Consider the following 17,711-nt stretch of genomic DNA (forward strand, 5'->3'; position numbering starts at 1 on the left):
TTATATTCCTTTTTTTTATTTAAACAAAGATAAATATTACTCCAGTTGCACATTTTCTGTGGACATCTTGACCTTGTTAGTTTGTAAGGTCGTGTGATAGTTAAGTAAACAAAGTTGATGCTCATCATCAAAATGTTTGTTCTCCTTTTTTCCCCAAATTGGAATCGAAAAGAGAATCGAAAACGAATCGAATCGTTTCACAGAATCGATAAGGGAATCGGAATCGTGAAAATCTTTTCAATTCCCAACCCTATATATATATATATATATATATATATATATATATATATATATATATATATATATATATATATATATATATATATATATATATCCTGTCCTGTCTGGCAATGTGGCAATAAGAATTGTCTTCTTCATGTCAAAAAGAGCTCATCAGATTTGACTTTCACAAGTGGAGCAGTACTGCTTTTGCCATAGTGCTCCGCTTGATTTATGAATGTGAATAGTTTTTATTATGATTCATGCAGGGAGTATCTCAAATGATATGGACACTTAAATGGGAAAGAAGGAGAGGAAAGGAAGAACAAGAAGAAAAAAAACAAAAGGTGAAAGAAAGAGGAGATAAAAGGAAGAGAATGATAAAAAAAAATTATTGAAAAAAAAACCCATGTACTTCGTTTAATTGAAAATCTGCAGTTCCTATATTGTCCACGAGGGGCGCTGTGTTTTAATTAGCAGATTAAGCTTCAGGTGTGGAAAAATTTAAATCATTTATTAGTTTTTATCTGTTTGATGTATTTTGTCATGCAGGACGGTGTTTTTAAGTTCCAAAAAATGTGAATAAATGTTTTTCAACATTGTACTATCACTGTGATCACTTCTTATGCATAATGCACAAGTAAATGTTTAACTGAGTAAAAGTATTGTTGAAATTGCACATACTTTTCTTAAAAACGCTGAGATTATTCATAATATAGTGTGTAAAAGTGAAATTAATTTAATATACAAATCAACAACAAGTCCACATTTATTAGTTCTGTTTAATCTTGCAATGAGTTTACTTGTGTGTAGTGGCCCTCTTGAGATCAGATTAAGCTGTATGCGGCCCCTAAACCAAAATGAGTTTGACACCCCTGGGCTAAAGCCTGATTATGGATATTGTTAGGCTTTCTTAAGTGTGCCACCCCACGATTGTTAGTGGGCACCCTTTTGAACACTTTCTGTCCTATTCTTACAAATAGGCAGCAAAGGTCCATGAGGGAACTTAAAATTGATTCCCAAATTATTGAGTATACCACTGATTCGTTTGCAAGAAACTAATCTCAAAGGTGTTTTATGTACATTAAGTTCAGTATGGCCTATGCGTTTTAAAATGAAAAAAGAGCCGATTTTTAATCCCATATCATGACAGCGTGTTTTTTTTTTTTTCTTTCTTCATGACTCACAATGCGCTTTTCTGACATAAGAGTGACCGCCCCTCTGCCGCTTTAAAGCTGCAGTGATTCAGTCAGCGAAGAGTTAAAGCCGGAGCTGGCTGCAGTCTCTCCTGTGTGTCCACGGTATTTAGCAGGAAGAAGAAAAAAAAAAAAAAAAAAAACAGTCCGACTCCTGCTCGTTGTCCCAAGCTGGGGCTCATTTCACTCGCTTTGCTGCAGAGCCGCGACGGCGACAAACAAAGTAGCTCGTTTTGTCAGGTACGTCATGATGTTGTTTTCACAGCGTTTCTCCATCAGAGCCTCAGCAACGTTACGGCTTGTGTAGAACAAGGCTAAACGCGCTGACGAGTTGGTCTTCTTATTCTAGTTTGTTATGGCTGTAGAAAATAGGTTCTTTATTCAATTTGTGACATTCATAAACGATTTAGTTTGCCGGAAGAACCTCCCTTTAACATACAAAATATTTTCAATAGTCTCTGGTTAATGAAATTTTCCCCTATGTTTAATTGATATACAACAGTTTTTTTTTTTTTTTAAATTTTGCAACAGTTTTTTGTTTGCTTGTTTTTAATCCTCGAACGTTCATGCATGCTTATTTCTAAAATAATTTTTGGAAGAGACGGCCCTTTGTGCTCACAGTGGGCCCTGTGGTATTTCACCATCTCATTCATTCAGCAGACTGACTCATTCCCTGATTTCCTCCAGATGTGCAGAAGTTTACGTTTCCTGGCGGCCCTACATTGTGACATTTCTGCCCTCAGCACTGCCATAATTCTGCTGACACAAAGATTAACGCTTGCGCTTTGTGGTCAAGCTCTAGTTGTGTTGTGACACTGGTGCAATTCTGTGTAGAGAATGCCTCTAAACTCCATTTTCATCCCAACAGGAGCCTCCTGATGTATTCGTTAAAATGTAACTTGGCTCTGCTGAGGAAGTGCTGACATTACACCAGGTTTATGAGGCTCTCCTCCAGTAAGAGGGACTTTTGCCATGGTTGATGGACAAGCACGATCATGTGTCAGGCTTTATGCAAGTGGAGCATTAACAGATGTTGAAGTTTGCCTTTAATGGCTTGAAGCACAACAAAATTGGCATGCCTGCAGTGATTTACATGGCAAATGGGGGACTGATGTGTGTAAAACACCAGCTCTGGCAGATAACGTCAGGGTTTATCGTTTTACTGTTTTTGCAGTAGCTCTTACGAGGAACTACTCAATTAAAACACAATTAACAGCTTTTACAAGCCCCCCCCCAATTTTACAGGATAGTTTTCAACAGTCAAGAAGTTAGTTGACTCCAACTTGAACTATTTGAATGGTTTACTTGCGTTACAATTGGTTTTCTTAAGAAATGATGTCCCAGCAAAATGTGGTATGGCCAGTAGGAGGGCTTGTTTCCCCCAACTCTGTATGATCAGGTGTTGCTCATTAGGTAATTATTGGCACCAAGCTGAAGCATATTTGCTGACCTGCAGGTGTGCATTTTTATCTCAGTCCGTATCAGGCTCATTTCCTCTGCTTCCAACTTATCTGTTTTTTGATAGTCTTTTTATTTCATCTCCAAGGCTCGGAAAAATAAGAGATCGGAGGGCAAATTATGGGCACTAATTTCCTTTTGCTTGGCTGGGCATCACGAGATTTCTCGCTCTGCTAGCATAAGATTAACCTTAGGTAACTGCTCAACCTTTGCTCATTTCCAACCTTTGATCTGCTCAACGACTGTCACAGGCTCTTTACATTGTTGCTTTTACCAGTTTTCCCTCTGGAGCTGGTCCTGAAGGTAGGTCTATAACCAGACACAGCAGGATTTGTGCTAGAGACTTTTCAGTAGCTGTAAAGGCCACAGTGGGTGGTTCTTTCTGTTGTAGCTGAATGCTTATCATTTAAGCCTCCTACAGTGATTTGACTCATTAAATGTTGCTAATGTTTAAAAGAAAATGTATACTGCATATTCAATATTGGTTATTAGCTGCATTGCATGTTTTTTTTTTTTTATGCTTTTCTGTGTCATCAGTTTTTGACTCAAGATAAGTTGGGTATATTTGGCTCTCTTGTTAACATTAAGGATTTTGGCAAACTTTTGGTCCCCTGGTTCAGAAAATAAAATCATGATGGATTTTATTTCTTCTGAAATGGTAAAGTACATAGTTTCTTGGCTAAATTGTATTAAACCTGCAAATAAACCACTCAAATAACATAAGATGCATTGATCTTTTTTAGAATGCAAGAAAGGAGCATTTTAGAATTTTTATGATGGGGTCAAAGTGTGTGGTGTGGTCTTGTGAGTTTTTGTTTTATTGGTCATAATGACTTTTTTATGGTTGTAAAAATTCTTTTGTACACTTAATATGTTGCTGAGGACAATATTTAAAATCAAAAATGTTCTACCTTCAACCTTATAGTCTGGTGTTTAACATGGTAGCTAATCAAGGGCTCCTCATAAATTAATCACTTTTTTTTTTTTTTCTGCTCCAGACAAGCACAAAGAGAAGCATGAGTGGGTGTTAGGAGTCATATGCTTGACAACTCTGCACCAGAACACAGAGCTGCAGACTGCCTTGCCTGAGATTTTCAGTTGTCTGGTGAAGTTGGACCCCTTCACACAATGTCTACAGAAGTGGAAAATGTACCAGCAACTGCTGACCCAAGTTCCCCAGCCACCGTGTCAAATGCCAACAGCCCACACACATCCCCGGTGGCAACCACACCCAAGGCCCAGTTGAAGAAGGAGAAGAGGAAAGGTGAGTTATGGATGTTAAGGTGACATTATTGTAATAGTCCTATCACCTTTTTTAATACAGGCTCTCAGTTAACCAGTTTTAAAAAAATGGTCAGGTGTTTTCAGTTTATCAGAATAAAGGATTATTAAACTCCCGAAACATGACTGGAATGACATTATGGTTTCACTGGTCAGTAATAAAAAAATTACCATAAGCGCAAAAACCTGAATTTTAAACAAATTTTAGACTGGCTTATCCCTTGGTTTAAAATGTGACCACCAGGTGTTTTTTTTCTTTTTTTTTTTTTTGGGGGGGGGGGGGGGGTGTGGCAGTGTTACAGACTTGATGTCTTGTGTAAATGGTAGTCTTTTTACACAAAGGGCAAAAAGATGTTGTGGTATTGGTCTTTACCCTCAGTTTCGAGCTATGTAGCATAACTAGCTACTGTAGTAATGGGCAAGTGTTCGCTGTTTTAAAATCTAGCATTGGACACTAGAAGAAAACTGGAGCAGAGTATTGAGCAGCAGTGAACACCTGCAGCCTGTAATGCTAACGAGCAAATGGGCTACAGTCCTGCTTTCAGTAGCATGCTCAATAACTTAAGGCTTCTTCTTCTCAGTTATGCTGCTCTTTTTAAATAGCTATGTAGGAATTTAACTTTTTATATCTTGTAATTTTATTTCTTGAGCAATAGTGACATATTTGAACTTCCCATTCATCCACTGATTTGTGGGTTAATTTGCTATGTACTAAAAACCACAAATGCCATGCTAACGGCACATGCTAATGTTTGCCACTTCTGAGATTTGTTTTTACATTCTTTGTAGCTACTTTCCTTTCTACCCAGGCATGAATATTTTAGATATTAAAGCGGCCCAGAAGTTTTTAGCTTGTATTTTAAATATATTGGCTATATACTGTAATGCAGCTGATTTCTGGTTGTTTGTTTGCTCTAAACTAAATCAAATATACCTCTACTACTGCTGATCCAGTTTGTACCTGTTGCACAATGTTAATAATCAATGTTACTACGATGCCCTTTCTAATGTGACAAGGAGGTTTTTGTAGTAAAACCTAGCTGTGGTAAAACAATTACTGGCACATGAAAACCTTTTGACTAATGCTGTGGATATTATACAAGTTGTATTTTTATAGAACCAGTTCACAACAGGTCATCTCAAAACACTTCATAAAGTCAATTCAATCAAATCATACAGATTAGTCAAAAGGTTTTCTAAGGAAACCCAGTGGATTGTGTTATTGACTTGACTGGTGTCATATTCATATTGTTCAGTGCTGGTTATTGTTTTACCAACTGTTTCTTCAAGTGTCCCAATTTGCTCTGGTCAAAGTAGGTACTGCTAATTTTTAGTTGCATTTCTTATGCCGTATTGATCCACCTGACTTAAGAAATGCATTCTGCAGCAATAAGTATCTGCATTTTTTCAATCAATGAAATTAATATCCTGTGTTCTTATATGGAATTTAGTTCCAATAATTCCTGCCAGCATAAGGTTGCTTGGTTTTTCTGGGGCCACTATCAGAACTCTAATTAACGAAAATGGGATATAATGCAGTCTCTGAATCGCAATTTAATTGTGCAATAGCTGTTAAGTGTTTTCAACACCCATCTGAAAATGCTTGCCCGAATACATGGTGTAATGGTTTAAGCACATAGGTGAGCATGGAACTGATCCATTATATGCTCAAAGCTTAACATACCCCAAAGTTTTTTTTTTTTTTTTTTTTTTTTTTTTTTTTTTTTTTTTTTTTTTTTTTTTGTGCTGTGAACTGGCATACTCCTGCATTTGAACACGGACTTTTTCCTGTAGTTCCAGAAAAGACGGATGAGTACCTCCTGAGCAGGTTTCAGGGGGATGGTGTGAGGTACAAAGCCAAGCTGATTGGCATTGATGATGTCTCCGAGGCCCGTGGAGATAAAATGTGCCAGGATTCCATGATGAAACTTAAGGTACTCCTCTTTAACTGGAATCTTTCATCTTTCACAAGTTTAAACTGTTAATATTGTTGCTGTACACCTGTCTGCTTGTGGTGGACTTTATGAACAAATTTCCTGCAACAGAGCTCCCTTTGTTGTTTTTTTTTCCTGAAGGGGATGGCGGTAGCTGCTCGGTCCCAAGGCAAGCACAAACAGAGAATCTGGGTCAACATTTCCATGTCTGGTCTAAAGATCATTGACGAGAAATCAGGAGTGAGTCTTGTGTACTGTTACAAATGCAGGATTAGTGCTAGCCTTTCAGCTAAACTCTAGTAATGCCCCCCCCCCCCTTCCCTCTGTCTCAGGTAATTGAACATGAGCATGTGGTGAATAGGATCTCCTTCATTGCCAGAGATGTAACAGACAACAGAGCGTTTGGCTATGTATGTGGGGCTGAAGGACAGCATCAGTTCTTTGCCATAAAAACTGCACAACAGGTAACGTTTGGAGACCCATGAGCTGAATAACAGAACTGTAGACCTAAGTTTCATACGGTAACAAAGACACTTTGCTTTCTGTGGTAACATACAGGCAGAACCCTTGGTCATTGATCTGAAGGATCTGTTCCAAGTCATCTTCAACATGAGGAAGAAGGAAGCTGAGTCATCACAGAAGGTAGCATTTAGATTTAAGCTGTAATTTCCTTCCCCTCCCTTTAAGATTTTGGGCAGTGACTGCATTTTTTTGCGGCTGGAAAAAAAAAAACATTTTGTCTTCATCTGGCAGGGTTGCCAAGATACAATCTGTACTGTTTGTACCGCCTGAAAATCAACAGTGCCTCTCTGTGTTCTTTTAGGGAATCACATCCTCCTGTCATTTCACTGAAATGACGCATACCTCAGCAAACTTTAGGGAAAGTATAATCATTAACGGTGTAACTCTGTTTACAGGCTGAAAATGGCTCTGCTGTCGTTGAGGTAAGCATTCAGCGACTTTAGCGTGTAATCCTCTAAAGCTGCTAGTTTTAAGAAGGAAAAACTTTCTCTAACTTCCACCCTTCCCCTTATTAGAACGGAGGTGCCTTGCAAAGTGCTGACAGTCAATCAAAGAATCCCCAGGTAATTTAATCTCTTACTACTTTAATGTCTTAAATACTTGCCTTTTTTTTTTCTCATTAAAAATTTTTCTTCCAGCCAATGGAACAATTTGACCTTTTTGGAGACATTACAACTCCTCCAGACATCAGGGCACCAAATGTAAGTTTGTAATTGCTGCACCATCTCAACCTGCGCAACACACACGAGTTATCCTTGGTATGGCAGGTTAACATTTTTGGTTTTGCTGTGCTACAATCTTTTGTCTAACAGACTAAGAAGGCAATGATTGTGTTAAAGTAAAATGGCTTTCCTAGAGCTCGACACTTTTTTTTTTTTTTTTTTTTTTTTTTTTTTTTTTTTTTTTTTTTTTTTTTTAAAAGATCCCCTGTGTAATATTTAAATGCCATACTAAAAAGCTGTTTTTGGAAATAATCAAGTGTTGATGATTTTTAAGAATTCAGCTAGCAACCCTTTACCAATCTCATTGTTATTCCTGACCTTAAAGCTGCTGCAAGATGAGTTTAATTTTGACCCCTGCAGATTTTAATATTCACTACAAAGGGCAAAATGCAGAAGTGTCAACACAATTTTATTTATTCAAGGGTGATTATCACTGCACATGATTCCAAGATTAAAACCTAATGGGTGCACAGTTTTGCTTTATCGTCCACATTAAATGGAAGACCTGTGTAAAATTATACATACCCGTTGTCTTCTGTGCTAAAAAAAAAGTGCTATGCTTAGATGTGAAGGAGGAAAATTATAAGATTAAAAAAAAAAATAAATGTTTTCCAAATCATATGGATTATTTTTTTTCAGCCTTGTTGATTCTTCCTTCAGAAGATGCCAATTGGGGAATGGTCCACCAATATGGGCCTTGAAGTGTGTCTTTTGTACTGCTGTTCTGTGAAGGCCCAAGAGAACATTAGAATTGAAGAGAATCAGGAATAAATTTGGAGGATTCAGGCAGGGTTAAATTTAGACAGTTTCCCAAGCTTTGAACTTCTCACAGAGCGCGTTTATTCAGTCATCTGCAAACAATGGAGCCTAGCTTCAAACCTACAAAGACATGGCCTTCCACCTGTAACAGCTGGACAAACTTCCAAGGGACTCTTGGCAACTCTGGATGAGAGATTTCACTGCTTGGGTGGAAGAAGCGGTCACTAGGACAGCTATTAGTCATGCACTCTCCAAACAAAGTTATACGAATATTCTATTTGCAGTTTGCAAAAAGAGATTCAAGCATGACATGTAAATCAAGGATCTGTAGTCAGAAAAGAGACTTGGCTTAAAGTGTGGCTGTAGGCTCTGTTGGGGTGCTATACTTCATCAGAAACCTGGAAGGTGGATGGAAGTAAATGCAGAGGAATTGTGGAAGAACCTTATTAAAACTGTGGCTGCAAAATACTTAAAATGGTGCTCAGGGGCTCGTTCTTTGTACGTCGCTAACTCTGCTGGATTTGATTATTGATGATTTGGCATGATCTTGGATCGTTTGGTTCTTTGACACTCATCCTGGACTTGCTGTCATAGCAACATGTGCGCAAACTAAAGCCAGCTCGCTCGCAGGCTTATTTCATGTAAACAGGATTAGATCGCAGCTTCATAAGCGGAGGAGATGGGGAAGTCTGTCATTGCCATGTCATGTCCATTTTTACGACAGCAACCTGTTACAGAAGGTGCAAGAATAATTTTCAGAGCTTTTCGAATTAATAGTGTATTGCGAGATAGACGGGATCCTTTAGCACAGCTCAACAGTGTAATTGTAGAGAGATCGGGTTTTTTTTCTTGTGAGGCTGTTGCTTGTATAATTTGTTGGAACTACACATGAAGTGTTCAACACGGAGGAGTGATTTGTTGTGTGTTTTTAAATATTTATTCAAAGGGTTATTTTCTTGAGTGCATTTGAAAGTGACTTTTAAAAAGGAAAAAGTGGCTTTTAAAATGCAGTATAATTAAAGGCTACCCTTTTGTAGAATATTCTTGTACTTTTACTTGTCCCCATGTTCTAGTGGGTCCTGTGGAGGCTCTGACATAAAATAACAAAGTAAATATGAAATTATTAAAATGCAAAAATACATACTGTAGAAAGTGATAGAAACATCTACCATGGACAGTATTTATGCATTAATTTGTCTGCTACCTTTTGCCAGCCCTCTCTCCTGGCTTTAGCAGACTTTGAGGTGTTCCCTGTCGTTTTAATTAATGACTCAAATTCTGCATAACCTTCCATTAAAAGCTCGTGTTCTGCATGGGAGAAAAACTGTGGGCATTCTTTGGCCAGGCTGAACAGCCAATAGCAGCACTGCTGATAATTGTTTCTACTATCGATACATTTCCCCTTTTAAACCAACACATGAACGTGCAATTATCTCAGATAACTCAATCCAGCGATACTAATCATAAACAGGTGTGTTCGAAGAACCCAATTGGTCAGATCCTGATTAGCACGATGATATCGTCTTGGATGTCTCATTTGATCTCAGCTGTTTTAAGCAACATACGAAGAACGAGACCCAGGTTCACCTTCTAGCAGGACAACAACCCTAAAGATGTAGGGCAAAAACAGAAAGGTTTAGAATGAAGCAGGAAATTGCACAGTCGAAGTTCAGACCCGGCACTAATCTCAAATCTGACTTAGTTTTTTGCAAAATGGCTCAAGCTCATCTTAAACATCTAAATGGCAATTTTCATACTAAGATTGCATACCAAAAAAAAAAAATTTGTGAAGTTGGTAGATGTGCCTTGAGAAGACTTGAATCTGTTATTGCAAACTAACACCACACTGGTGACATTCACCCTTACACTGTACAGTAATGCTGGACTTCATCTATTACACAATCTCCGAACTCAAAGTTTGGGTTTGACATGAAAGTTTAAGTGGTTTCAAATAATTCTGCAAGACCTGGCTTAATTTGTTCAAAATGTTCACTTGCAGCAGCTTTAAATCTCCATTTTTCTCACACCATGTGATTAATTGCTCATTTTGTTAATATGCACTTGTCCTTCTCTGAAATTGATTTATGGATCTCTTTTCTCTCTCTCACTGTCCCTCATGTTAACCAGGAATCTAATGACATTCTGTTGCTGGACTTTTCTGCTGGAGTTGACAGCAATCAAAATTGCATAAAGGATGTCTCTTTTCTAACCTCCCTCAGCCCTGACTATAAAGCGCCCACAAATTCTTCAACTTTAAGCTACTTTCCTGTTCCAGACAATGATCCATTTGGAGATGCCTCCCTTTCAAGTCCACCCAATAGTTTTTCACCTGCTGATACGCCTACATCCCCTACAAGTAACCTTAGCATCGCTGCTGGTAGCAACACCATGACAAATGTTAATAGTTTGACTGGAGATGCTGAACACAATAGGCAGATGAATGGATTATCCAGTAAATCAATGATCCTTGCTCTCAATAATGGACAGTGGCCACTAGGGGGTAGTATAGCACAGGGCACCGCAATAACGATGATGGACGGGAATGAATATCAACAAACCTATACAGCCAAAAACCCGTTTTTCGACTCCTGTTTGAAAACGTCCCCTGTCTCTAACGACATACCAAGTCATCCAGAAGCACCAGCCACTCAAAGCGACTCTGTTGTCCTAAGCCCACCTCCACAGAACTCTAAGTCTGGACGAGGTCGAAGGACTACAAAGGTGAAAGCACGCAGCCAGATTAGCCATGGTGGGGTTGCATGAAACTGGGGTTGTGCTATAGATGGGTGCTAATGTCTCTTTTCTGGGTTTTGGTGGGTTGTTCACTGGTTTTTGCAAGGACAGGTGGGCAAATGTCTGAATGGGTGCCATGCAAGGCCTCAAAGTGACTTCTGCCTCTTTTAGGACGCTTTTTTTATTATTATTTTTTTTTTTTTCATGCTTGCACTGGTGGTTGGATGCCGCTTTGATAGACCGCATTTTGAATGTGCTCCTGAACAACCACTCTTTCTCACCTTGGCTCTTAACCTATTTTTCTAATATTCCTGCTTCAAGTGACTAAAGAGCATTGGTAAGTGTAAAAGCATGCATGTACATCAGTATTCAGGCAAATTAGTTTTTATTTAGAGCATGCTTAGTTATAATTGAGCAGTCTTGGGTAAATGATATTCCTGTGGCATGGCACAAATGCTTATTTAATTACACTTTTTTTTTTCTTCTGTTCTTAGTCTGCTTCAAGTGACCTGTTTAGTGCGGACCTGTTTGGCGCTCCTGCTCCTTCCGAGACTGCTCCAGCGGACCTTTTCAACAATACACCCACAAATACTCTTCCCTCAACCATTGTTGCCCTGGGTAATGGACTTTTTGTATTCTCTCATTCCACATTCTGAGTTTTGGTTAATTTAACTTTTACTGTTTTGACACACAATCAGGAAATCTGCAGTTGGGTCCACCAGCTACAACTGTACCTGCAGTAGGCATGTGGGCCTCCTCCCCTGCTGCACCTGCAATGTTCCCCATGCCAGGAATCGTCGCTCCTGGCCCTCAACCCAGCTTTCCGCAACCAACTGCCTTTGGCCTTCCCATGCAGCCCCCAGCCTGGGGCCCGCAGGTGGCCCCAGCGTTTAGCCCCCCACCCCTCTCTCCACCTCACCTCCAGTGGGGTCAGCCTGCTGCATCCAATCCCTTCCAAACGATGGGAGATCATGGTCCATCACGCCCCCCTCCAAGGCCACCAGCTAAGGAGACCCTGCCACCAGTGGAGAAAAGTGCCTTCACAGCTTTGGATCCTCTTGGAGATAAGGAGAAAAAAACTGGGAAGGACATGTTCAAAAACTTCCAGCTTGCCAAACCTCCCGCTATCCCAGCGAGGAAAGGGGAGCTCACACCTGCAGCTGCGCCAGGCCCTGCTAACCAGGAGTCGGGGGCATTTGATGAGTACTTTTCCAATAAAGTTGGTCTGGCTCAGGATGCTGCAGACCATGATGACTTTGATATTAATCAGATGTCCTCACTTGCTAATAATGGTAAGTTGTCTCATGACATGAGATATTTATTTAAAAGTAACTTGTATATTTTTTTAAGATTTTCTGAAATGACATTCACCAGTAAAAGTAAATTTTACCTGTTGGAAGATCATAAATGAGATTGATACGGTATTCTCATCGCAATGCATTGAAAATATTGCTGTATTGGAGCTTGTCAACTTTGTTTATTCAACCAGGACATCTCTTGAGATGAATTATTTTGCAAAAGGAGACCTAGCCTACAGTTCAATGTACTATGATGTAACAAAATGCATTTGGATGATTTAAGCAAAATGACTACTTGGTTAGGATCATTAGATTTTTAACATTAAGTGTCCCAGTAATAGAAGTGACAAGAGACCCTCTCCTACTTTGCTGCTTACGCAAGTATGTCAAGTGTCCATAAGCATTTCATGACCAAGGAAAATTTTGCCTCTTGGCAACAAGTCACAGCTGACTGGCATTGCTACTGGTCTCAACCAATTTTCATGGTAAACCGGACACATGGAAGTTGCTAGTTTCTTAAAATGGTTACACTCATGAGATGGAAATATTAAAAAAAAAAAAAAAAAACTGGGGCATGTCTCAAGTTGTTAGCTTTTTACTACTCAAGGCTTCCCACTATAACACAACACATAAGGGAGCCATTACTGGTAACTGATTCTTAGAACCTTCATACAACCCAAACCATTCTTTAGTCGGTACAGTACATTCTAAGGAACCTATATTGTTTCCTTTTTAGATGCTCCAAAGCAACCACCTTTACCTGCTCAGCTGGCCGCTCCAAGTCTTAATCCTGCCCTTCTAGACGCTGCCTTCTCTTCAGCTCTGGTCCCCAACAGTTCAGCGCAAACACTGGGCCAAGACCCCGGTCAGGACATGTTTGATAAAGCTTTTGGTGCCCCAGATCCAAATCCTTTTGGAACACCCCCTGTTGGAATGGTATGGAAATTCATTTAGATGTGCATTTTTGTTCTCAACTATTCTCGTCTTGAATCGTATTTCTTTTGCAGAATACTGTTGCTCAGACTTCTGGTTCCACAGATGTCTTCGGAAATGCGTTTGGGAATCCTTTTGCTTAAACACAGGTTTACCCACAAGTAAGCAGCTGCTTGTTCTTTAAATTGCGATAATGGGATTTATTTATTATTTTCTTTTTTTTAATGACTCTAAATTCCTGTTTTCATTTGTTTTATGCCTTCCAGTGAAAAGCAATAGAGGACAAAACAACTCCACCTCCAAACTTGCCTTCAGGACAAGCTGCCCTGTGCAAGACGATACCAATGAACTTTTCTTACTCTTGTCCTTGAACCATTATTATATTTTTTTTTTAACACTCTTCTCTGATAGTTCTGTTGACTGATCCACCAAGTAAATGTTTGGGTATGATCTTCTAATGAAAGAACTGTGCTGTGTGAAAGAATGTTTAGATGTTCACTGCTAATGCTGTCTTTGCTAAAGAAATAAAATTGTAATGGTGCAGTAAAGCGTTTGATTGGTTGCCTCATTCACACTTAAGCTGAAACAGCAGGTAGTTGCTGATGTGTCCCACTGTAGGTGAAATAACCTGACCAGTTCTGAGAACCACATAAAGGGACTAGGATTTTTTTTTCTTTTTTTCTTCTTTGTAAAACTACTATGGTTCAAACTTTCTGGTCATTAGTTTCACTGAAAATTGCAATGTGAAGGCAAATTCATACAATCCCAATTTTTTTTAATTTTTTTTTTTTGGAAACACCAAATAGGACAGGTGTGAGCTGTGACGAAAAGGAAAATGGCTTTAACTAAGGGTATATTTATTTAAAGGCTCTTGTATACCTTTTTGTCTAGGTTAACAAGCATTAAAACCTGAAATTAAAATGGCACTAAAGTTTTTTGCAAGGACTGACTTGTCAAAACCTTTTGTGTAGTTGTGGTCTTTGTGTGTATGTGGGGCAAAACTGTTGCAACTCTCAGGGGTTGTAGAAACCAATCAAGAGCAATAACCCAGCATTCTCAAATAATTTTGCCTAGTTTTTACAAAATTGTTTATGTAGTCATTTGCTGCTTTTTTTTTTTTTCTAAAGTTATTTAATGTTTAATAAATAACTGTTAGGTATTGTCTGGTGAATATCAGCTCTAGAGTTGATGAAGACAATGTTGAAAGGGGTGATTCGAGTGCTGGCAATTATTTTTATTTATTTTTTTTAAACAGCAAACTCTGCACACATAGAATAAATGAGTGACAACTTCTCTTAAAGTCCAATAATTTATTAACAAATAAAATGAACATCATTATAGACTGCTGTTTATCTGAATTAACACTATATTTCAATCAAAGCCTCTCAACAAGGCTAGTGAAACCTAACTAAAACTAAGCAAGATGAAAAGCTAAAGTATGTACACAAAATAAAATGGTTAAACCATCAGCAGAATGATTCCGTGAATCCTGGTTTACTGCAGATATGAGTTAAAGAACCAAAGTCCATCTTAAAGAATGTGAATTGAGGTTAAATTGGCTTAACTAATTCAGAATATTTTGTTTCAACCCATTCACAATGCTAAATAAAACATTTGATATTACATTTTTAATTTTCTCAGTAAATACCCGTAAACTTCTAGAACTTTTGATTTTGTTAATGCCATTGTACCTCCGGAAGGCTAGGGGTTGCTGTAGCGATCAGTCGCTGAAATCGGCTAAGCTAAAGTTATCCAAAGCACCATTAAATTGACATTTAATATTCCATATTAATGTGGCAACAACGCTCATAGCACTTTTGAATGATAGTGGAACGGAACAAAACAAACCTCATCTTTGAAAGGATTCGTAGTCATCCATCCAGGCAGAGCAAAAGTTACCGGAAGCTAATGGCAATTATGCTAGCCAACATTTGGCGCTAACTTAAAAAAGCTTTGGCTTTATTTTAATCATGATTGGACCGGATAACGCAAACATCAATATCCCATCAGTGTATAAAACCCTTGTGGAGATAATGTTATAACCATAAAAACACAAATTATATCAGCAACGCACGATCCAGCTGCTGATGTGTCCCTCTTTTCAGCTCAATGCACTTCTAGACTATTACAGTTTATAACCATTATCACCTTTCACAGCGACAGGTTTCTCAGTCGCCGCGCTGACCAGACAAATCGCTATTGCTCTCGTCAGTGCGCTCTGGGCGCACTGACGCCCAGAAAGCACCTGCTCCGAGGGGAGGAAGAGGAGCAAGCGCTGAGGCACAGAAATATGGTGCATGTAGTTAAAAAATGCAGAATTAATAAAAACGGAACTTATAAACAGACCAAGTGGCGTTTTAAACTGCATCTGGTTAGCAGAACTGTTTTATGATCCAGCGTGCAGCCATGACTGGTTCTGAATGAACTGGTCATCTGGCAGCAGCTCTCCCCCCCTCTGTGAGCGTGTGAAGTCAGTGAAATGCGTGTGTCACACGGTCAATGCGTGAGAGTTGAGAGCACTGGCAATGAAATAGTTCGAAGAATGCTAGCGGGAGCTACGTCAGTTAGCTCCATGTTTAAATACACCATGAAACGCATTACGTAAACCTAAAACCATTTAACTTTCCCTGTTGATTTCTCTGCCAAACCTGTCGGTGACTCTGTCAATTTGCTGCATTTTGGGCATCCGGGTGGAAGTAGAGAGAACTCCAGGGGAGTGCGCGGGCATGCGGCTATGAGCTAGTCAGAACGTGGCGACTGGAGCATGCCGCTCCAAGGTCCTTCATGCGGGTATGTAACCCGGTGGCAATGGCAAGTTCAGTTCGGCTTTTGCTTAGGAAAAGGGGTTCTGTGCTGGCTTTTGGCCACTCCACCCCATCTGGAGTCAGCTTCCTGCAACAGCTCAATCCAGCCGGTTCTCCAAACCCAGTCGGGTCCTCCACTCGCAGAAGATTAGTTTGAAGTGACGGGAAATGAGTTTCACAGAAAGCCCATTTTACCCAGCTTGTGGGCCTTGAGCCCCATTCGGGGGCATGGCTGGCTGGTCCTTCAGGCCGGACCTTTTCTTTCAGAATCTCAGGCAAGAAGAGTGAAGAGAGTGAGGTGGAGTCTGGCTTCATAGCAGGCCACCCTGCTGTGAGAGGCTGTCTGTGTGGATGTGTGAAATTCCTTTGCTTACAACCCATTTTGATTTCTCCCTCATGGTACATGTTGTTCCCAATTCAATCTGATTTTTGCCATGGCGTGATGGCACAACACATTTGATTTAGTGTGTCAAACCAGTCAGACTTTTAAATTGGAAGGTAAATTAACCAGTTATGCATACTAAAGTTATTGTGTGGTTTTTTTTTTTTTTTTTTTTTTTTTTTTTTTTTTTTTTTTTTTTGGAGGGGGGGGGGGGTAGGGGCACACAAGTCATCTTCAAAAATGCTGAGGGGTTAAATAGGGGATAATTTGTCCTAGATCAGCTGCCCACACACGTGTGTGTGTGTATATATATATATAATATATGCACAAAACCACTACCACCCCTTGTCTCAATTTATAATGTGACCTGATCGAAATAATCCAAGCCAAACTGCTGCTAGAAATAAGTTTACGGGGCTGCAAAAAGTCGGTCAGCAGTGAGGTGTCATTTCTCTGGTACTTCCACGTTTAGAGGATTAAGTTCTTTATAGGTTAGAAGGTGATGGCCGTGCTTTAACACTGGTTATTGAAAACTGTTGTATACTTGACCGGACCACTTGTTCGATGTTCCTTCCAGCTTTAACTTAGAATTGAGGTAAACAATTCCAAAAACATTACAAAATGGATGACAGTGGTTTTGACAATGCTTCTGCCATTAACAGCCTGTTACTTTTATGTACTCAGATTTTTACACTACTGTAATGATGAACAGAATTTGGTTGTGGAGGAATGTTTTCATCAACCTGAGAAGCAATGGTGTACCCTGGTGTCACTTAAAATAAAGCTAAGTCAAGCCAGTAAAATTCTTCAAAAACCTGCAAAAACTGATCCACAGCTGCATGTCTCAAACTGCTGTAAAGTAGCCCCAGGTTTCAGACCACTGTGCTTGACACTTTACATTTAAATGTTGCACAATGCTTTTTATGTAGTTTTTATTCCTTTCCATTATCAAGTATGTAGTTGTAGAGCTTAGTTGAAGCTAATCATGCTGTATCCAAGCTAAATTTAGAATGAAAGCTCAGCACATTCCAGTTCTAGAAATAAAACGGACATCTCTTAATGTTTCCGTGGTTTAAATGGTGTCAGCATGTTGTCCTTGAGCAGCAGATGGGTGAAGATCAATACGAGACTGGACGTGATCGAGGATTTGAAGACCATAGAATCTTCTTGTAATGTCCAATAAAAATACTCATATAAGACCCCACGCACTCAGAGATAAGCAGATAACATTTATAGAATTTTTTTTTTTCTGGCACTGAAGGGAGATAAAATTGGACTTTATTATTTCTTATCTAATCAAAAACATGCTTTAAGCAAATTTGAGTGAATGGTTTAGAAAACTGATCTGGCGCTATATAAATAAAATTTAATTGAATTGAAAACTATGCATACCATTTCATAATGGATTATACTAATCTTGAATCTTTACTTGCGCTTGAAAAAGCTTTGTAGGGACTGACTTGCTATTTA

At 39.1% G+C, this 17,711-nt stretch overlaps 1 protein-coding gene across 3 annotated transcripts; it reads left to right on the forward strand.

The window, feature by feature from the left end:
• Positions 1-1,481: 1,481 nt before the first annotated feature.
• On the forward strand, positions 1,482-13,603 carry dab2 (DAB adaptor protein 2). 3 transcript variants are annotated; one of them, XM_012853005.3, is made up of 15 exons: positions 1,482-1,655; positions 3,872-4,137; positions 5,949-6,088; positions 6,230-6,328; positions 6,421-6,552; positions 6,647-6,730; positions 7,006-7,032; positions 7,126-7,173; positions 7,249-7,311; positions 10,219-10,812; positions 11,319-11,442; positions 11,523-12,116; positions 12,859-13,058; positions 13,130-13,216; positions 13,322-13,603. In XM_012853005.3, exons 2-14 carry the CDS (start codon positions 4,002-4,004, stop codon positions 13,196-13,198), a joined length of 2,310 nt encoding a protein of 769 aa, XP_012708459.2. In that variant the 5' UTR covers positions 1,482-1,655; positions 3,872-4,001; the 3' UTR covers positions 13,199-13,216; positions 13,322-13,603. The 3 variants fall into 3 exon arrangements, with proteins under 3 accessions (XP_012708459.2, XP_012708458.2, XP_012708460.2); XM_012853004.3 differs by lacking the exon at positions 1,482-1,655 and adding an exon at positions 2,890-3,176; XM_012853006.3 differs by lacking the exons at positions 1,482-1,655; positions 10,219-10,812 and adding an exon at positions 2,890-3,176.
• The last annotated feature ends 4,108 nt before the right edge of the window (positions 13,604-17,711 follow it).

The sequence above is a fragment of the Fundulus heteroclitus genome, chromosome 8, assembly GCF_011125445.2.
Source record: "Fundulus heteroclitus isolate FHET01 chromosome 8, MU-UCD_Fhet_4.1, whole genome shotgun sequence".
NCBI classification, from domain to species: domain Eukaryota; kingdom Metazoa; phylum Chordata; class Actinopteri; order Cyprinodontiformes; family Fundulidae; genus Fundulus; species Fundulus heteroclitus.